The sequence below is a fragment of the Oratosquilla oratoria genome, chromosome 9, assembly GCF_046742065.1.
Source record: "Oratosquilla oratoria isolate Oo_2021 chromosome 9, ASM4674206v1, whole genome shotgun sequence".
Taxonomy (NCBI): domain Eukaryota; kingdom Metazoa; phylum Arthropoda; class Malacostraca; order Stomatopoda; family Squillidae; genus Oratosquilla; species Oratosquilla oratoria.
Window position 1 is genome coordinate 67335389 of NC_134785.1, and position 23559 is coordinate 67358947.

Consider the following 23559-nt stretch of genomic DNA (forward strand, 5'->3'; position numbering starts at 1 on the left):
GAGCGTCTGTACAACGTTTTGCTTGTTACAACCTTTTCAAGTACATAGTTGTAATACACATGACTGAGATTAAATAAGAGGAACAGAGGGAGGGAGGGAGGGGGATCACTGAATTCTAGGAAAGGTTAAAGAAAAGGTGGACCAAATGTCTGGGAACAGGAAAGGTTAAGATGGAACAGTTGGCTGGGTGAAGGACATTAGCTCACAACCAAGGAACGAAAGGAAGAAAAAAATAAGAAGGGTGAGCAATTGTCTACTGAGGGTGGAGGACCTTGATAGGAAAAAGGGAGGTTTTGGAAGGAAACTAGTGATACCTTAAATTTTTGTTGACAATGAGTATAGGAATTAGGTGGGGTGAGATAATGAATATGTCCCTAATTTGTTAAATTGTGTTGGTTCCTTGTATGATGGTTGTTTCCAAACATATTCTATGGATCTTGTTGGGCTTATGTACCAGAAGTTCTGCATTCTATCAGTCCATCAGGCGTTTGCTACTGTTCCTATGTGCAACACATGCATTGGTGGTGGCATCATGGTGGATATCGTATTGGTGTCCTCAGATCCGGGTTTTTAAGATTGCGTGATGTTTCCCCAATGTAGGATTTTTCACATCCCGAGTATGGAATCTGATAAATTGTCTACTGTTATTATTATTATAATAGTAATAGTAGTAATAGTAGTAGTGTTTGTATTTCATGCCATAAAACTACATGAGACATAATCTACAGGTGCTGGTCGGTATGGCAAAGTGTATACTGCTATCAACAACAATAGTGGGGATTTAATGGCTCTCAAAGTGATTCAGCAGATGCAACCCAACCAGTCCTTCAGAAAATTTGCTGATGAGATGGATATCATTGAGGGAGTCTCTCATCCTCACTTAGTAAAATACTATGGAACAGAGATACACCCAGTAAATAACTCTTTTCTTATGAGATTGTGAAGGATATAAATGGGCTTCAAATTATATTTTGTGTATTGCATCCTGTGCAAGTTACATGACTCATAACTATTTACAGGAAGAAATGTTGATATTCATGGAGTACTGTGATGAAGGAACCTTAGAAGAGCTTGCCCAGAGCACTGAAACAGGACTGCCTGAGGTCATAGTTAGGAAATACACTAGGCAACTGCTGGAAGGTATCAACTGCTTACATGATCATGGTATCCTGCATAGAGACATAAAAGGTGAGTACAGGTTGTAATTAGCTAATTTAGATTCCATAATTTATTTCCTCTTGTGGGGCTGCTGTACTACACCCGAAATAGGACATTCTGCTGGAGCCCTGATCAGTAGAGTACAACCAATTTTTATTTGACTCAAGAGTTGCAGCCTCAAGGTGATGGTACTTGGTTTCTGGATCAGGTCCAGAAACTATTTGCACTACCACATCTCTATAACTATTTCCCCCTCCATTATTCCTGTTTTTTTTCACATTAGGAAGTCAGTACCCTGGTGCCTGTACTCCCACACATCCTACTAGAACTAGACAGAGCATGGTACTCTGTTCTACCTCACATGCACTACCCTCTTCAACACAAACCAGAATATAATGAATTGGAGCTGCAGCCATCACACAACAACACATGCACCCAAAAACTCACTAACATAAAAACATAATAGAAAGACACATACTCCCACCCTTCACCAGCAAAGATGTAGAAGGGGTAAGAGAGAAATTGGAAAACCTCTATGCTGAAGGCCCAAATAAGATCACAAATGTACTTCTAAAACAACTTAGCACAAAAACAGTAAAAGCCTTAACTGATATCTTTAAACTCCACCTGATTGTACAATGAAATACCAACTATCTAGAAAAGAGTTCACATAATAACCACATTAAAACCAAACAGACCATCTGAAAACTACATCCTTCAGATTATTATCCACCATATCCATGCTGATGGAAATATTTGTCACAGAAAGGAACACAAATAAACTACACATTTCAAACCAACATGGATTCAAAGAGGGCCAATATTTCAACACTTTATTCATATACATGATCCAATAAGTGTTGCAGCAATCCAGCAAAATAACTCTACTAGAAAGAATGTTTTTTGGTAGATATAGGTATAAACAAGGAATTTGATAAAGTTCCCAGGCTTAAGAATATATTAGAGATATATTCACAACAATGACAAGAAATGGCATACAAACTGTGGATACTAGGAAAATTCTTAAATCATATTTGGATTCAGTATGTTTGTAGGTCTCCCAAAACACCTCAGACCAAATGGTATACATCCAATCACCAACATTGCAAACTACAGCTATTCACATAACATACTCAACATCTGAAATATGGTCAAATCATCAGAATCTCCAAACCCAGTTCCAGCATCACAACGTCCAATCTTACTTCTCTGCACCCCCTCCTAAGTCTTAGAATGCCTCATACACCACATATCCCTGTTTATAAATCACAACACAGGTTTAGACCACTAAATTTGACAAATACTCTTCAGACAGATCTTACATAGAGCTTTCAGTGCCATCAGTTCAGATAGGCCCCCCGCACACAACACTTCTTATAACACTAGACACACGTAAAGCTTTTGATGCCATCCTCTGACACAATCTTGCAAATAAAATATACAACGCAGATATTCACAGAATACCAAAAGGTGGCAGGCCAATTATTTGGCAAGTAGAAATACCTCTATGTCATATAATGACCAATCATCACACATCAGAAACTTTAGGAAAGGAGTGCCTCAGGGCTCAGCCCTATTCCCTGCAAATCTCATCCTACACAGACAACATAACAGTTACATTGCCCTCTTGTAGTTGTCCCTGATCAACATCACAATATCTCTTCCATGAGTGATTTGTGGCCCATTCCATTTGCTTATCCTGGTTTTCTGGGAGCTATAGTTCTACAAGAATTTTATATATTGACAAATATATAGTATATATTTTATTACTATAATATATAATATATATTTTATTACTACCACAAAAGAACAACATCCTAAAAAGAAGTGTTCGGATGCAAAGGTAATAAATTGTGCAGTTGCATATATATATATATATATATATATATATATATATATATATATATATATATATATATATGTCTCTATCTCTCTCTCTCTCTCTCTCTCTCTCTCTCTCTCAATCTATATATATATATATATATATTTATATATATATATATATATATATATATATATATATATATATATATATATATATATATATATTCAGTCATAACTCATGTTCCAGAACAAGTGTGGCATTATGTGGCTGCAGTTTACATTATTAACAGTTGGTGATTTGAGTTGGATAGGAGACGGATTAGAGTACATGGAATAATGATTTTGATGGACTGGACATAGAGTTTCAAGGGTAAGAAACTGAAGGAAATGGAGAATTGCATATGATAATAACATGAATGGGTGTGGAGGTGAATTATAGTATATTGGAGGCCAGGAAATGTCAGGTGGAGTGAGAAGTGTTATGAGAAATAGGTATCAGGGGTTGAATGGAAAGAAAAAAATGTATGAAGAAGTGATTGTATCCTTGGGGCTGTATGGAGCAGATTTGGATTTTAAGGGAGACAGAAAAGAAGAGACTGAAGTTATTTGAGAAGTATGGTGGATGTTATGATTATAGGTAAAGGGAGAAATATGGAGGTGAGGCAGAGAATGAGGGTGGAAAGAGAACAGTTGAATGGGGTAGATTAATAAGTATTTTTGTGGTTTGAGCATATAGAAAGAATGAGGAGAGACTGGCAAACAAGAGTGCAGAAAACAGATTTGAATGGAGTAATTTGAGAGAAAGGCCAAGAATGAAGAGGATGGACAAGTTAAAGGTGGCATAGAATGTATGAAGAATGCCTGTCAAGCAGTAAAGAGAGAATGGATGGATGAATGTGTGATAGTCTGAAGTGATGTTTTTGCTTGCTCTATAATTATTTTTTGGGTGAATGAGGAGGGGGCTTAACTATAATGAAGCAGTGGTGATAAACCAGCTCTGATTGTTGGACCCTGCTATGGAAGTGCTGTGCTATGCTGTTTTGTATTTGACTTGATCAATGTGATGGAAGATAGTGACAACCCTTCATCCACAAGGTACAAATATGGGAAGAACAATGAGTTTTGATGAGTATAGGGTATGTGTGTACTTTGATTTAGCCACCCCTTTCCTTACAAGAAGGGAAAGGCCCTCTGGTATGTATATGTATTTATTTATGCATTTAATTCTTTTATTTTGTAGGGGCAAACATTTTCCTCACCCAGGAAGGAAATATATTAAAGCTGGGAGACTTTGGTTGCTCTGTTCGGATCAGGGGTTTTCAAACTGAAGTTGGTGAATTCTCTGGCATTGTAGGAACACATGGTAAGCTTATGTACTCTGTAGAAAAACAAAACAAATGTAAAGCATTGATTGTAAAATTTGTGGAACTTGTAATTTTTTTAGTTTTTAAAGGGATGTTGAAGATTTCATGAAAATGCAGAGAATAACTTAATTAGTCCTTTTCATATGGTTACAGCATATATGGCTCCAGAAATCTTCCGTTCCAGTGAAGGACATGGAAGAGCAGCTGATATATGGTCTCTTGGCTGTGTTGTCATTGAAATGGCAACAGGAAAGGTATGTACTTACCTAGTTGGTATTTTCCTTTACCCATTGAGTCATTGTGTATTCAATGGTCATATCTAGTAGTATTTGTGTGTATATATATATATATATATACATATATATATATATATATATTTATATACATTATTATATATATATATATATATTTATATAATATATGTATATGTATATATAATATATATATATATATATATATATGAGTGTGTATATTTTACTTAGTTGTATTTTATGGGATGAGAGCTATGCTCATAGTGACCCACTTTTGTATCTCTCCCCATCCAGTATTTCGTAAAATCTTGTATAGTTTTGGCACTCACTGTTTCCCCGTTTAGTTTGTTCCAGACATCAATCACTCTGTGTAGGAAGCTATTCTTTTTCAAATCTCTTCTGTAACTGCCCTTCTTTAGCTTCATCTTGTGTCCTCTTATTTTAATAAGTCATCTCTATCAAGAACTTCCATCCCTTTCATAATTCTGTAGATAGTCAGCAAATCACCTCTTTCTCTTCTCTGCTCAGTGTTGACAGATGTAATTTATCCAATCTTTGTTCATATATGTGTGTGTGTGTGTGTGTGTGTGTGTATAAAATGTATATGGCATACTTTGAGAAATAGGTTAAATTTACTTCACTGTTCTGGATTTTTTTTTCATTATATTTTATATTGCATTGACATAGTAATCTTCAAAGTAAGATAAAAAGAGCTGAAATATATTTTCTTCATGTATTATAGAAATGAAAATCACTCTTACTGTTGCTTGTTTCCTAATACAAGAATTATTCTTTTGTTATAATGCAGCGTCCATGGCCTGAGTATGACAACAGTGCTCAGATTATGTTCAGGGTTGGTATGGGTCAGTCCCCAAGTATACCCGAAACACTATCAGAAGAAGGTTATGACTTCCTTGGACGTTGTTTTGTTCATGATCCAGGTTCCAGGGCATCTTCTGCTGAACTCCTCGACCATACTTTTGTCAAGGTGAGTCTTATCTATTGGTCATTGGGTTATTAGGCTGGATTGAGTGAGAAACAAGGAGGCCAGGAGGACCGCAGGAGTGGAAAGGGAGCTGGGAGATAGGGTGGATGAAAGAGTATTGGGATGGTTTGGACACATGGAAAGAATGAGTGAAGAAAGATTAGTAAAAGAGGTGGAAGGAGTGAACATGAGGGGGCAACCAAGAATGAGATGGATGGATTGGGTAAAATGGGCATTGGGAAAGAGGGGGATGTCTGTTGAGGAAGGAAGGGAGAAGACAGAAGATAGGGGTGAGTGGAGAATGGTTGTGTATGGGTGATGCTGTGATGCATGGAAAGGAGTGGGTGGGGGATGGGGAAGTAAGGGAGTGTGTGAATGATATTTTTATGCAGCCTGAAGGGATTTCTCCCCTTCTTCTCTTTTTCTGCATGGGGTGATTGAGAGGTGGGGGTCACCGATGAAATGAAGCAGCCTTGCCGTGGATGTGCTGTGTCTTGCTACATTCCTTCTGACCCAGGTCAGTGTCTGATATGCAATGATGACCCATCATCCAGGAGGAGCCAAGATAAGAGGGAGAGGGGTGGGTGGGAGTGGAGTATGTTAGGGATGGAATGGGTGGGAGTGGAATTTATCAGGGGAAATGGCCATTGGTATATGTATGTTTGTATGTATATGGAAAACTGTGTTTTCACTTCCTTTGGACAAGTAGTCTTTTTTGATTTGTTCTCATGACCTCTTAAAACACTCTTATCTCAAATCAAGAGATTTCTTCTTTCAATATACAGGTATACCTCACCCTATATCATTTATTGGTTCCACAGGTTGCAACTTAAGTCAAAATAACCACACTAAAAACTACAAATAAGCATTCCCCACTGTGGGCAGAACTGGTGGGAGGTGCTTCATGCTCAAACACACCATGACTCACGTGTCAGAAGAGCAAGCCTCATACAAAGACACCGGTACAGTTTTTTCTTACTTTACTAAGGCACTTTACATTGCACAGTTAGCAATGGTGCAGAATAGTTATCAATGGCATAGAATACAGGGCACAAGCAGACGCTGCCACAACTCAACCAGCGCACATGTGTGAATCCTGATGCTCGCACAAACACTATTCCTAGCTTGGCTCTCACTCTCTTTCTCATACCAAAACATGCATCATCTGACACAGCACCCATGAGATCGCTTAATCTTAGCAACAGAATTATGCAGATACACATACATTTGTAATAGTATTCAGAATAAAATAAAAGCAAGTAAAAACCAATTTTAAATTCACTTGATGCATGAGGATGCTGCTTGCTGGGACTGGTGTAAGAGGATGTTACATCACAGAAGCTGATGGATGAGGATCGTCAGGAGACAAATTGTCAGCAGACAAATTATGTTGTACAGGGACTTGTTTCAGGAACTTATCAATAGTGCCTTGAAATCTTTTGCTCATCCTCTTCAAGATTAAGGTTATAAGGAGCAACAATTTCGTGACAAGCCCCCATAACCTAAGAAAAGGATTGAGCATTTGGATCCATCTCTTCAAATAAAGCAAGACACTCATCCATGTCTGCAAATGCCTCTTACATTTTCTTGATGGTAAAGTGACGAGGCTTAGGGTCTGGTTCTTGTTCTTCATTTTGTTGCTCATGAGTTCCATCAACTCTTCTATTGTCAGGGGCTCCTTATCTTTCTCAAATATTTTTATGAAATCTTCCTTATTTAAATCCATCTGCAGCTCACTGCTCAATGTCCCCAAGGATTTTTTGTTGGTAGCCTCGTCAAAACCCTTGAAGTCCTGCACAAATTGTGGGCATAGCTGTTTCTATACATCATTCATAGTCATGCTCTGAATCTCATTCCATGTAGCTGATATGTTCATTACTGCTTTGTAGATGTCATATCCTTTCCAGAAGTCATGGACTGTGATAGACTCATTCAGGTCAATTACTACAATAACTTGACATAGTGCATGCTTCATGTAGTAGCTCTTGAAGATTGCAATTATTTCTTGGTCCATCAGTGGCAACAGAGATGTACTTGGAATAGCTTAGAAGGTGATATAGCTAAAGTTGGATGAATACACAAATTCAAATCTAAATGTGATAATTGGAAATTGAGTATATAAATAAAGTTGTTGCTATACGTGAATTTAAGACTAGGTATGGAGGTGCTCAGATGAGAGGAAGGGGTGGGAGGGGTGTGGAGTGTATTTAGGGATGAAATGGGTGGGAGTGTTTTTATGCCTTTCCCTTTTTGGCTACCTCCCTTGGAAGGGGGAAAAAGCCTTGGTATATGTATGTATGTATGTATGTATGATAAATTGGAGAATAGGAGATGGGACCCAATGAGTGTTGCTTCTTTCTTGTATATTACAATTAGGTAAATACATGGAAATGATAAACAATTTTGCCTCAAGTTTAATGACTGGAAAACTGTAGCCATGCATTGGTTGGCAATGGTCCTCAGAACCTTCCACAGATCTCTCTGGGAAGAAATTTTGGACTGTTGTTTTTGGTGTATCGCTATGGGACTTTCTTCATGTCACCAACTGAAAGTAGCATCAGGAGGGCAATGGTTGTTGGTTGTCCGCTCTCCATGTAGGAAAAGGTGTAAGAAATACAGTAAAAGTTGAGAGAGTTCTTGACCCAAGTCAGGAGACTGAGCATCAGCCCCCAATGGCTGCACCTAATGAAGGTGAGGGGGCTGATGAGTTTTAAAAATGGTCAGCTCCAATGTCCATCTTACAAGACCACCACAAGCAGGTATCCATCATTAGTCCCACATGTGTGGGAACATGGTGGTGGTATTCTTCTCTGTCTTCACATACACACACCAACAGATGGATCGGAAAAGGAAGAAGTAAAGTCATAGAAGTGGTCAATCAGTCAATCTGTTTTCTCAGCCCACAGGTATAATAACCACAAGATTGGTCCACAGTTTGATCATGGAAAAGGTATTGAATAGATAGCTATTTCTATTCCAGAAGGCTTTTTTCTTCCATATAAGGAAAGTAGACAGCCAGGGCATGCAACCCACTCTCCACTCATCCCACACCCATCAAACACCCATTTGCCTCACTCCTTGTGGATGAAAGGAACCCCCCCTCCCACCATCCTTCACACTGGATCTGAAACAATGCAGCAAGACACAGCACATCCACAGCAGGGCATGGCATCCTCAGCTGGTTTACCCCCACCACCTCAAAGGAGGAGTATAAAGGAGGCAATAATACAAAAGGGATTACCCTTCAACCATGAGGTGCTGAGATAGGAGGGGCAAGAGTTTGGATTTACACAGGTACTAGCATGTGGACATGAGCAGATAAGAATCTGCTAAGGGATAAATTTTACCCAGAGCATTGAGAGTCCATGGGAAACATATTATTCATTAAGCTGAATTCTGTATGAAAGTGGCAGTTGCAGACAAGCTTGTTACAGCTTGAAAAAAGTGTAACAAGCGAAACGTTGTACAAATAAAGGCTCCGTCCTCACATGATGTTTATTTCGATAAATTTGAATTCTGAGATGTTATATGTCTTGACTTAATCCTGAAAAAGTCATCCACTTAAGTACTCCTGAGGAAGTACCTTGAGTGTTTGGGAGTTCAAAGGTAGGTGTCCCATTGAAATGGTTAAGTCATTAAATATGGAATATTATGAGTGTAAGTAAAGTAAATGATGATTTGGTAATTGCAAAGACATGGTGCACTCACTCATTTTGAAAAAGTAATTCATTGAAACATAAATTTAATTTTGCTGTTGCTTCACTTTGTTTGTTGTAAAGTTTATAGTTGTAATAAAGAGTATTAACTGTTCTTTTCTTTACTTCAGGTTGATGTTGGGGACGAGTACACTTCGCTTCCATTATTTTCCCATCCTCCTGTAGTGCCTCACATGGAATTTATGAAATAGTCACTAAAATAAATATTGCCATGGTTGCTATATATAAGACAGCTATTACATTTATGAAGTGAAAGGTAAAAGAATAAGTAAAGCTTGAGAACTGATGTTGTAAATACTAGAATATTAATTCACCTATGCAATGAGGAATTATGAGCATAATTGGAGTGTTTATGTATGAATGAAACTATTTTGTTAATAATGAAAACATCTTGCCGGTGTATGTGAAAATTTATGTGGTTAGTGTGTGTGAATATTTGCTGACCAATTTTTTTCCCTTGAAGGGAGCATGGGTAGTAATAGTGGTGTGGTTTTTATGTAGGGCCATAGAATCATACTTGATGTGGAATCTTCTCACTGAAAAATTTCAAAGTTGATAATGAATTTGCTTTAAAAAGAAATTGATGATGGTCAGGGGATGGATGTACTACGACATTTCCAGTACAGTATCTCCTTAGTGCAGTGCACTAAGAACTACAGGCTCTTTATAACTGCCATATCTATGAATTAAAGATTGATCCTGGGTACCCGTAAGACCTCATTTGCTACCCTAACATTCCTGCCAGATGTTCAAAGTTTGAAAAATAGTTGCTCTTTGTATTTGATCATACTAATTGGTGTTAAGAAATTTTCAGCCCATTGGACCCTTTACACATAAATTATATATAACTGTGGTACTACCATTTCTCATGCCAAGAACTGGAATTCTTTTGGGAATAACAGGAAGGCATCACATTTTTGACTTTAGATTCCATGCTGTACCAACCCATACAGTGGTCTTGATATTCTGAGATTTTTGGAAAGTGGTAGTTATTAAAACACCAGCCAAAAAAATTATGTAAAAATGATTACCATTATTTTAAAAGTAATTGAGTCCGGCTTTAACTCTTAACCACTTCAATACCAAGTGTTTTAAGACTTTGACAAGGTTATCTGCTGCCAGATAAAAAAAAAAAAAAAAAGTTAAAACTTATTGCCATTTTATAAGGACCAAGATGAACATTTAAGCATTAAGATAAGTTTCTTCAATAAAAAAATAAAAAAATGCCTGGCAGTAGCTAAATTAATATATAAGAACAGTCATACCTATTTATGAGTTTATCACATGGCAAATCTGTGTATGTCGTTGATGACCTTCACCCTTTTTTGGATGAGAAAATGGTAATCGGTGGATTTCTTTGGTTTTCATAAGCTACATTACTAGTAGTTAATGTCATTGTCTACTGACATAATTTTGATTTTGAATCCTTTGTTATGGTGTTGCCTTTTCTTTATATATATATATATATATATATATATATATATATATAATATGTACTGTTTTGTGCCATCACAATTATTCATTAAAAAAAATCCTATGCTTTCTCATGCCTCCATATTGATTTACATTTTCTATGATTCATTAATTGGTCAGTATGTTTTTGTATATGTTGCTAGGAGTGCTGTAATTGAATGCTAAAAACTACACCATCAGTATCTCTCTGCCATAGTCTTATTGGCAATTTTATGTTAAAGGACACTGTAAGTTAGTTTTGTTAACAGGATTTAGTGAGATGCTAAAAAAAAAGATAAAGAAAATTAGGTTATGTTAGTGAATGCATGCTCAGGGATAAAGTATCAGTTTTTGAAACAAATGAAGTACTGTACCATATACATAGATATACCAGAAGGTCCTTTCCTGCTTTTAAGGGGAGTGGCCAAGTCATAGCATACACCCGCCTTACACCCATCTCACACCATTCCAAAAACCCATCCATTGCCCATTCCATCATAGCTCCTTATTGATGAAGGGTCATCCCACTCCCCTTTCATACTACTTAGGTCAGAGGCAATACAGTAAGACACAATGACTTCATAGCAGAGCCCAACAGAGCTGGGATACTTAAACTGTTTCCTTACATGACCCCCCCACCCCCACCTTCTCATTTCCTTGAGAAATATACAGAGCAGACAAGAAGAAATCCCTTCAGGCTGCAGTGTTTATTCATCCATTGACAACTTTTCCTCAATTATATTCATCCCTTCCCCTCTCCCCCTCTTGCATTTTTTTGCTGAAGGGAATGGAAAACCAACTTATTTGATTTGTAAGCAAAATGTAGCCATTGCAAAGGAATATAACATTTGCAGGCATTACACAAGTAATGCTTTGAAGTGTGATGAATATAGTGGAAAGTTGCGTGAAGGAAAAGTTAGGGAGTTAGAACAGTCACTCAAAAAGCAACATTCAGTCTTTAAACGTGTTCATCAAGCCAGTGAGAGTCTAGTTCGAGCAAGTTATAGGATTGCACAAGAAATAGCTGTGTCTTCAAAGCCTTTTTCGGAGGGGAACTTTATAAAGAAATGTATTTTGTTGGCCACAGAAGATATTTGCCCTGAAAAATATCAAGCATTTGCAAACATAAGCCTCTCAAGAAACTCAAAGGTTGCTACATTTTGTAGCATTTTCTGTAGGAATTGATGAAAGTACAGATGTAACTGACACAGCACTACTTGCAGTTTTTATAAATGGTGTAAATGAAAATATGCAGGTATCTGAAGAATTTGTGGAACTGGTACCAATGAAGTGAAATGTTGAATGTAACCAAGTCCAAAGTCAAGAGATACATGGTGTGATTTCAGGAGGGAGGAGAGCTGGAGATACCATCTCAGTAACCTGAAGCAGGAGGTCCTAAGAAGACTTATCCTTTATGATCAAATGCCTTCCTATTTTCATCATCAATATGTGGCTGCAAGGGTTAGGCACTGCATACTTTTGAAGAGTAATATATATATATATATATAATATATGATAAACATTCTGACAGTCAGTTTGGCTTCAGATTTGGAGTCATGTGTGTCAAACCTTTTAAGCTTTTACTCGAGAGTGATTGATGTGCTGCAAGAGAGAGAGGGGTGGGTGGGAGGTCTTTCCTGGCAATGCAGTCACCACATATATGAATATGCCTATCTTTGCATATTTGGTGTAGGTTAACAGGTTATAGGTTTGGGATTTATGCAATACTATTTGTGTGTTCATTGCATTGTAGTGGATCTATTTAGTATTAGTGAATATTTCTTGACATGGTGTATGGTTTGCAGTTATAATTATGTAGTTTGGTAGGTATAAGTAAATGATAAATGATCTGTCTGGTAACACTGTACTCAGGTGGGTGTGGGAAATTGTGGCTGGGCAGTCTTTCTTCAGAGGTGTAGGGAGGGGTAGTGAACTGCCACCACCACTGCCACCAGTTGTGTAACCTGTGAATGGTTACCCAGGTGGCCATGGGAAGTCATGGACTACTGCCACCAGTCAAATGACTGGTGAATGGCTATACCTGTGGCAGGGAATGTAAATCCTCTTCAGGCTTTCTTGATTTATTATAGTGAAGAGATATTTACAGCAAGGATGTAATCCCCTTCAGGGAGAGTCCTCAGGCACTCCCTCTAAGGGAGAGAGTTCTCTCCTGGCAATGCAGTCACTGCATATATATGTGAGTATGCCTATCTTTGCATACTTAGTGTAAGTTAACAGTTAGATCATAGGTTTGGGATTTATGCAATACTATTTGTGTTTGCTGCATTGCAGTGGAGCTATATAGTATAGTGAATATGTCTTGACATGGTGTATGGTTTGCAGTTATAATTACATAGTTTGGTAGGTATAAGGAAATGGTTAATGATCTGTCAGGAGACACAGTGTACTTGTTTCAGTAACTTCCCATAAGGCAGTGGAGTGATGTGTGTTGTATGTTTGAGTCAGGTGTTTATGATTTGGGAATGTGGAGGTCAGCAAGATTGGAGGTATTGCAAGAGGCCAGTGCCTGTCAGCACCATGCATGCTTTTGGATCACATGTTAGGCATGTGACATATTGTGATGGTTAGTAATGGTATATGGATACACTAGTAATGTTTCTTGTCTATGTTAAGGGGAGCTACACTTGTGGTTTCCTGCCTTGTATCTCGCAGGGTCTAGTTTGCTCTTGAATTGTTTCTTCCAGCTTGTTCCAAGTGTCCACCACTTGTGTGGAAAACTGTTTTTCTTCAGATCTATTCTATAACTATCCTTTTTGAGTTTCTTTCCATGTCCTCTTGTATTTCTCTTGTCTCAATTTAGTAAGTCCTCTCTGTCAAGTATTTCTATGCCTTTCATGATTCTGTAGATGGTCAGTAGGTCGCCTCTCTACCTCTCAATAACTTCAGTTTAGCTTGTCTCTCTTCATATGACAAGTGTGAAAGTGCTGTGTGTGTGTGTGTATATATATATATACATACATACATACATACATATACCAAGGCTTTTTCCCCCTTCCAAGGGAGGTAGCCAAAAAGGGAAAGGCATAAAAACACTCCCACCCATTTCATCCCTAAATACACTCCACACCCCTCCCACCCTTCCTCTCATCTGAGCACCTCCTGGATGACGGGTCATCCCTGCACCCTGCCCACCGCCCTGGGTCAGAAGCAGTGTGTGTGTGTGTGTGTGCACAATTTTTTGAGCTTCCTTTGTAACAATATAAAATTGATACAGAAGAAGTTAAAAAAAGTCAACTTGGAAAGGGACCTAGAAGTAACTATCAGCAATAACATGGCACCAGACAAACATATTAACAGAATAGTCAGGGAAACTTTCAATGTACTAAGATCAATGAAAGTGGCCTTTGACTACCTGGATGAAGAAATGGTATAGAAAATATTAGTTACATTGGTAAGACCAAGATTGGAGTATGCTGTGACACTATGGACACCCAGTACTAAAAAGAACATAAAGAAATTAGAAAGAATTCAAAGAGCAATGACAAAGATGGCATCAGTGCTCTCCAAATTGACATACGAACAAAGATTGGCCAAACTCGGACTACCAACCGTGGAACAAAGAAAAGAAAGAGATCTACTAACCATCTACAGAATTGTGAAAGGGATGGAAGTCCTTGATAGAGATGATTTACTAAAGTAGGATAAAAGAAAAATAAGAGGACATAATTTTTTTTTTTTTTTTTTTAAAGGATAGTTACAGAAGAGATCTGAAAAAGAATAGCTTCCCACACAGGGTGGTAGATATCTGGAACAAATTGAATGAGGAAACAGTGAGTGCAAAAACTATACAAGAGTTTAAGATCAAACTGGATGCTGAAAGATACAAAAGCGGGTCACTACAAGCATAGATCTCTTCCCGTAAAATACAACTAGGTAAATACACAGACACACACACATGTATATACAGAGAGCAACAACAAAGTTGGCACCAGCTCTTTCCAAATTGATATACGAACAAAGATTATCTAAACTAGAACTACCAACACTAGAGAAAGAGGTGATCTACTGACTATATATAGAATCATGAAAGGAATGGAAATCCTTGACAGAAAAGATTCACTAAAAACTGACAATGGAAAAACAAGAGATCATGAAAAGAAACTCAAAAAAGACAACTATAGAAGAGATAGGAAAAAGAATAGCTTCCCTCACAAAGTGCTGGATATATGGAATAACTTAGATGAAAAAACAGTGTATACTATTCACAATTTTAAGAATAAATTTGATGCTGAAAGATACAAAGATGGGTCACCATGAGCATAGCTCCCTTTCCGTATAATACAACTAGGTAAATATATATATACACGAAAAATAACTATGAAGCCCCGTGTATGACAGTTTTGGTAAGAATTCGTTGTAACACTGGTTATGCGCACTGGTTAATTATTGCATCTATTGCTAGGTGGCTGGACATGGCATGACTCCCTTATCATAATTCTTTATATTCTATCATGTTTCATAAACAATAAATTTATCAGCAAAATCCACATTCGGCTTCTTGGGAATTTAAACTTAAATCCAAATATCACACCAGAAAAAGCTCTAGATATCCAAAATAATTACATAACTTTCAGTGACCACATTGAAAATATTTAATCAAGAGTTGGTGAAGTCTGCTGACCACCATATATTCCATAAACATAAGTTTCTCTTTAAGCAGTGTGAAATTAAGAATTATTATCAACTTTTTATGCTGATGTTAAGAATTATATCTTTGAATTGTGTGATTATATGAGAGCTAGAATTGAATATAAAAGCAAAAACAACCTGTAAGTAAAAATTCCTTCATTGACTTTAACATTCATTCAATCTTACATATTCTTTGATTTCACTACTATTTGAAAGGTTCCCCCAATAGTTAAAAGATATTTGATAATATATTTCCAGCATTTTCAGTGGGCGAGATGCAGGGATGGCCAGTCATCCAGGAGGAGCCAGGATAAGAGGGAGGGATGGGGGTGAATTGGAGTGGAGTATGTGGGGATGGAATGCATGGGAGTGGATTTTATGTCTTTCTTTTTTGGCTACCTCCCTTGTAAGGGGGGAAAAAGCCTTTGGTATATGTATGTATATGTATACACCAAATATTGGACAGTATTGGCATGTGCATTAAAAAAGGTTCCGTACCCCTGCCATAGGCAGTGTGTTAAACATATGTTTATACAACCTAGGAAATAAGTACAGCATAGACAATATCATCTTAGAGAAAACAGAATGTGAAAATGACAAGAGTAATGGTGAATCCTAATGTTAAATCCAAGAAATAGTGCATGACTGCCAGGATGGCTACAAATAAAAGTACAGATGTAGTTTTCAAACTCTGTCTGGCAATAGTTAGGGCCATCCTTGACTATGCACTACAGTTTTGGTCTCAGTCCTGTAGAATGGATATTAATTCTTTAGAATCAGTACAGAAATGGGAGTGAGTACATGCCTTTTGACTTGGCTATCTCACTTGTAAGAAGGGAAAATCCCTTAATGTATAGGTAAAATCAGTATAGAGGAGAATGATCAAAATGATACATAGACTCAAAAATTTACCTTATGAAAACAGGCTTAGGCACCTTGATTTATGCTCTCTGCAAAGGTGTAGGGAGGAAAGTAGTCTAATAGAGGTATTCAAATGGGTCAAGGGCTTTAACAATGGTGATACAGACAAGGTCATCATATTAAGACATTAGGGTAGGACTTACAGTAATGAATTTAAATTGGACAAGTTTAGATTTAAGAAGGAAATAGTCAATAACTGGTTTACCAATAGAGTGGTTAATGAATGGAATAGACTTAGTAACCATGTAGTGAACACTGAAATTATTGGTTATTTTAAGAGAAGGGGATCGCCAAATAAATTAGAAGGGGGGGGGGGTCACCAAATAAATGAAGCAGCCTTGCTGTGGATGTGCTGTGTCTTGCGACACTGCTTCTGACCCAGGGCAGTGAACAAGATGCAGGGATGACCCGTCATCCAGGAGGTGCCAAGATAACGGGGAGGGGAGTGGAGTGTGTAGGGGATGGAATAGGTGGGAGTAGTTCCTATGCCTTTTTCTTTTGGCTACCTCCCTTGTAAGGGGAAAAAAAGCCTTTGGTATATGTATGTATATATGTATGAATGGGGAGGATAGATGGTAATGGACACAGAAGTGTCTAGTGTAGGCCTTGTGGTCTCTTGCAGTCTCCTTCATTCTTATGTTCATATAGGTAAACACACTCCCTCATACAGTATTCTCCCTGAGTTCATCCCCAGACACCCATTTGTCACAACATCCGTCATTTCCCCAGACATTCATTTGCTTTCTCTACTCTGCAGTCCACCTCCAACTCCACTACCACTTACAAAGCTGAATTTCCCATCCCAGTTTCATTTTTGCCTATACTATCTACGAAGAACTTATCTCCATTCCATCACACACTTACAAATCTCATCACTTACCAGTAGTACTGTTCCTTCCCTCCCTTGCCCTCTTGCCACTCCAGACACCTGATTCTCCTTTCCCTTACAGTTTTGTTTCACTTGACACAAAGATATCTATCTTTCCTATCACACACTGTCAATCTCTTTCCTTTTAATCTCATCCATACCACATGATCACACATTTAATGACCCAATTATTAAGGTTCTGGTTGGTGTCTTCCTCCCAAACCCCTATATGCCATGACTTGTAGAAGGAGAAAAACATAAGAGTAAGGGGTCCCAAGTTCTCTCACTCCGTCCCATCTAGTAGCCTTCTGCAACACACATAGGCACATAGTGGCAGTATTTCTCTCTCTCTCTCTCTATCCCCCACCTTAGGGTGATCAGAGAGGGAAGAGGTAGAGTCACAGAAGTGGTAAAGAATAGGTTCAAGGGGACAATATAAAAGAGAGAAGCAGTAGTACAGAAATATCATGGTATTTCTCATTCCTTTATGAGTAGAGATTTTACACTAATGTAGAAGAATGATGTGGCTTAGATCTATAAGAGTGCTCCAAAAACAGTCCCTAAAGTACTAACCTCCTATCACCATGCAGTCAATACCCCCCAGAATTATTATAGATTAAGTAGTGATGAACATTTGAGAAAACAGTATTCAAATTCTGTTTAAAAATATTTATAATATATTTTGTCTGTGTGTGTGTGTGTGTTTGTGGAGAGAAACTATTAACAATGCAATAACTTGAAGAGAATGTCCTTCAGGATTTTTTTTCCTTTCTTTCATAAAAAGTTTATGTATGTTGGTAGTAGCTGATTTCCCGCTTGAGCTGGCTCAATTCCAAACAACTGTGATGTAAACAACCTCAGTTCATCTCTGGTGTAGCAAATAGCAAAATATATTATTGATCAGTTGTATTAAATTTGTTCCCACTAAGGATGAATTAGGATGGCTTGTAATATTTATACGAGAACAAATTACCATACTTCACATGTAATTACTGGTTATAGATTGTAAACTACTTAAACATTTTGGTATAAGAAAATATATTAATCATTATTTTGAGGGTAAAATGTAAAGTAGGTCTATTTCATACTAATTTAAGTAACATATCATGTGATGGCAGCAAGTATTCATGGTGTAGATGTATAGAGATTTACATATTGTCCTGTTCATATGTAAAGAGTAGGTAGCAGTTGACAAGGAAACATTGTTGGTTTTGATAGCTTCAGATATTTAATGGAATTGGTATTATGTATTTTCCTGAGTATGTAGCAATTGTATATATTCTGAAGTCTTATGAAGACGTTGGGACTGATGATGGGTACCTACATGAAGTGGTCCTGTGAAAAGGATGTCAGAGAGTTATCTCCCTGCTGCCCATCTTCAAACCCTGTCAGCTTCCTTATTTGCATATAGAAGTGCAACACTTAGCCTGGACTGGTCCTAGGATCTCTCTCATTTATTTTTGTCTGTATTTCCTCCACCTTTAAACTTGAGGAGAGATGGCAACTGGTGACTGCTCCCATCTTTTTACTACTTTCAGCTGGTGGCATAGAAAATATCCCACACTAATACAATGCAGACAGTCCAAGGTTTCTTCCCAGAGATCTATGGGAAAGACTCAGGACAATTGCCAGTTGCTGTGGGGCTGCAGGTTTCCATTCAATAAAGTTCAAGGCAATGCTTGAATTGATTATGAAGATTGGTGCTTCAAACCCAGTTTACAGGTGTAGGTTCCCAAATATAGGAATAGGGAAATTGTTATTAGTGATGAATAGTTTTTTACCATGATGAAATAAAAACATTATTTCCAATTATTATTGTGTAATTGTAATTTTTCTGAATTCCTGATAGTCATTTAAAACATGGCTTGGTGGACTCTTTTGTTGACACTGATTTATAAGACAGGAAGAGAACCTAGAAATTTAAAGGTTTATAAGATTAAAAGTTGATCCAGTTCATGTTATTTTTATAAAGGTGAAAAATATTAGGAAATGTGATTAAATAATCTGACCTCAGTATAACACAATTTATGTATTTCATTTCATTTATCTTTTTATGATATTTTCAACATTACAACATTACAAATATTTACATACTATACCCACGAGGTTACATCCCTCAACTCTAACCTCTCAACTCGCTAACAAAATACATACTGGCAGATGATCCGAATCCACATTACCCAGTGTGGCTTAACACACATACAGCAGACCTTGATCCATGATGGTATGATCCCCACACAAAGTGAAGATAGAATACAAAGGTCAGCAAACGAACTGGTCCCCAGCCTGGCAGATGTATCATATAAGGAAAGACTAAAAGCACTGGGTCTATCAACTTTAAACGATTGAAGAGAAAGAGGTGACATTACAGTATTCAGATCACTAAAGGGGAGAATTATATTGACAAGAGATCTCTTGATCAAGGATAGGAGTGCTTTAAGAGGTCATGACAACAAATGAAGGATAACTACATGTCTAAGGAATGTGAAGAAATGCAGTTTTCCATATAGATCCATAAATGTATGGCACAGCTTAGAAGGTGATTAGCCCAAACTGCAAAAGTACACATATTCAAATCTGAATATGATAATTGGAAATCAAGGATATAGACTAAATTTGACCTGTATGTGATAATTGGAAATCAAGGATATAGACTAAGCTTGAACTGTATATGAATTTGTATGATAGATTGAAGAGTAGGAGACTGGACCCAATGAGCATTGCTCCTTTTACTGCACATTCAACCCTCGATATCACGGACTAAAAGGGGAAATTGCCTGTCCAGGAATAGTGTCTGGTAATCACAAATATGTGTATGTCTGTAACTGTTCGGATTTTAAACACATATATTAATACACTGGCCCCCAACTTGGTAGATAAACCATATGAGAAAAGACTAAAAGTACTGGGTCTGGCAACTTTGAAAGACTGAAGAGAAAGAGGTGATATGGTTACATTTTTCAGGTCACTAAAGGGGATGGATTGCATTGACAGAAGAGGTCTCCTGATTAAATATGGGAGGGATTTAAGAGGTCATGGGAGTAAATTAAGAAAGACCACATGTGTAAAGGATGTGAAGAAATACAGTTTTCCATATAGATGCATAAATATGTGGAATAGCGTAGAAGGTGATAACTGAAGCTCAAACAATACAGTACATGATTTCAATTCTAAATATGATGATTGGAAATCAAGGATATAGATAAAGTTGGAACTGTACATGAATTTGAGTCTAGGTATGTTAGAAAATTAGAGAATAGGAGATGGGACCTAACAAGCATTGCTCCTTTCCTGTATAGTACAAGTAGATAAATACACCTTCAAGTGAACTGAATGTGAATACTGCAAACATTCAAGGGTCTACTCATTCCATATGGTTCGCATTTGTATGGTTACCTTTTGTTTGCTTTCCGTCAAAATGTCGCTGTGTTCACATTGTACATCTATAGTATAGTTAGTCGGAGTGTTGCTGTTGCTCCAGCATGGTGTAAAGAAAATTTTGTGCAAAGAAGCTCACTGCAATTTCCCTCCTATTAGATAAAGACAAGGAGAGTAGAGTTAAAGCTGAAAAGAAGAAATTATGGGTTTACAACTGCCAAAGGAAGAGAAAATCAGAGGGTGAATTTTGGACTCTCCACAAGCTCCTTGTAGCCTCTAACCAGTTCTGTTAATTCTTCATTACTCATGACTACTTCTCCACTGTGCAAAGCCTAAAGTTTCCACAGACTAAAGGTAAGTCATGCCCTCTCCCCTGTGTTACCACCACATGACTGTTATATAATAATGTTCACACTTACGGCTGGGATGCAATGTTTCTGTTATGTGTGTTTTGTCCATCAGAGATTTCTTCCAAACATATCTGATATATACGAACGAAGGCCATACTCAAGACAAATGATAGGTGGAATGTATCTTGTGAATAACTTCATTGATTTCAATGTAAAAATAATTTACATATGAAAGGTGAATGAAGACTAACTGTATCTGAACAGTATAATGTGAACTGCCCCTATGATAATAAGACTAGTTCAGCACTCACACTGCCACCTCCTCATGAGGTGGACAACTGATGCAGCCACTTACTTTTTCATCAGTCCCTGGATTTCACCAGGCATATATCCGAATATTGTAAATTTACCCAGTCACCATATTTTTTATGGCAAATGGGGGTCTGCAAAATTGAGGGTTGAGTGTATAGAGGTATAACTCACCCTACGTTGGTAATTGGTTCCAAAAGTGGTGACGTAAGTTGAAAAACCAGTTAAGTCTAAACATAAAAAATTGCTAGTAGGTACTCCCAGTGCCTAAATATACATGTATATATGCCTAATATGACAAGTTGATGCCTAATTGAAATTTACAAATATATATATATATATATATCTATATATATATATATATATAATAATAATAAAAATTAATCAGGAAATAATACTGTATGGTAGCCTACCTGATGGGTGATGTTGATGTTGCTCACTGTGTTTGGTGTTGGAGGATGTTACATTGAAGACATTGATGGCTGAGGATTATCATCAGACAATTCACATTGTCCTTGAGTTTTCTGCAGAAAGTTGTTGAGAGTATCTTGAATTCTCTTGCTTTTCCTTACTTCATGGATGATGTTATAAGGAGCAAAAGCTTGGTGACATGCCCCCATAAACTTCAAAAAACATTGAGTCTTAGGATCTATATCCTCAAGTAGAGCTAGATAGTTATCCAAATGTGCATACACCTCTTGCATTTTCTTGATGGTAAAGCAACGAGGCTCAAGGTGGGGCTCTTCTTTTGATTCATGATATAAAGTTCCAACTCTTTGTTTGTCAAGGGCTGCTTATCTTTCTCAAATAAGTCAATGAAATATTCCTCCTCCTCCAATTTCATGTCCAGTTCATTGCTCAACATCACCAAAATCATGAACAAATTGTGGGCACAGCTTCTTCCATATGCCATTCATAGCTGTGCTTTGAACCTCATTCCATGCAGTGGCTATGTTTAGTACAGTGTTATAAATGTTGAAGACCTTCCAAAAGTCACAGACCATGATAGACTTGTCAAGTTTTGTTAAAGAAATTGTTTGTTGTAGTGTACATTTCATGTAGTACTGATTGCAAATGGTTAACCCTTGGTCCATCAACTGCAGAAGAGAGGGTTAGAGGGAAGGTTACAACGATAACATTGGGGTGGAAATTGCCAAGGTTTTGTGGGTGGCCTGGAATAGTATATACATTTTTCTTTTTCAACTACCAATTTTGTAAAAAGAAAAATGTATATATGTATGTCTAATTGTATTTAATATTGTTGAATAAACCTATAATAATAATAATAAGTAGAATCTTAAAAGGAATCCCTTTCTCCTTACAGTCCTTGTCAGCTTCTGGTATGAAATTATGAAGAAAAAAAAAAGTCAAAAGACATATACCCACTCCCACCCATTTCATTTCCACTCACTCCGCTCCCATCCACCACCCTTTTCCCCCTTCTCATCTTCAGTCTCATCTCCCAATCTTCAAAAACAACTGTGACCCAAGCCTTTAAATCATCCATATTACAGGGAGAAGTGCCTTGGGTATGTTCTTTAAGGCTTGGGTGTTCAGTGCATGATACACAAGCAGTGGTTTCAGCTTGCAAATGCCTGCACAGTTACCTCCCAACATTAAAGTCAGATGTTCTTTTGACACCTTGTAGCTTGGAATATTTTCCTTCAGATGTAAAAGAACAATCTGGCAATTTCTTCCAATACAATTCTGTCTCATCAATGTTGAATATCTATTCAGAAAGAAACCCATTTTCTTCAATGATCTTTGTTGGTGTAGCAGGAAATTCTGCTGTTGCACCTTTGTCAGCTAATGCATTTTCTCCCTGGTTTTTTAGGAAGTGACAATTCTGCTGATGTTTAAATCTCATGAACCATTGACTTGCCTTGAAATGTACATTTTTCTCTTCAGAGTACTTTTTCTTTAGATCTTCAAATAAAAACAATGCTTTCTCTTGAACCAATTCCTGTCTAACCTAAGCAAGTTGACAATTTTGCCTGTCAATCCAAATTGAAAGAAGCTTTTCCATGTCTTTGTAGATCTTTCCTTTCTTCCTGTTGATGATGGTGTTTTTCATTTCTGTAGCTTCATCTTCGAAATTAACTAAAATCTTCTTTTTATCATGCTCAATTGATGATACAGTTTTACAGCTCATTCCAACAGACTGGGCAGTGACTGCAATCTTTTCACTTCTCTCATAGCATTTTATCATTTCCACCTTATAATGATGTAGCCTTATAACCAGCACTAGCACTTGGATCTTTCTTCAGAGCCATGGCTAAAAATATAAATCACAATGAAGATATTAATGAATGCTAACAGTACTGTACAGACAT

The 23559-nt window shown here is 37.3% G+C and overlaps 1 protein-coding gene across 1 annotated transcript in view; it reads left to right on the forward strand.

Moving 5' to 3' along the window:
- Positions 1–19012, forward strand: part of LOC143028507 (mitogen-activated protein kinase kinase kinase 4-like) — a gene marked incomplete in the record, with an annotated part of 107785 nt that extends 88773 nt beyond the window's left edge. Inside the window, 6 exon segments of the mRNA XM_076190703.1 lie at positions 729–913; positions 1020–1188; positions 4223–4345; positions 4500–4600; positions 5406–5585; positions 9409–19012. Of these exon segments, the coding sequence (XP_076046818.1) occupies positions 729–913; positions 1020–1188; positions 4223–4345; positions 4500–4600; positions 5406–5585; positions 9409–9489 (839 nt within the window).
- Between the last annotated feature and the right edge of the window lie 4547 nt (positions 19013–23559).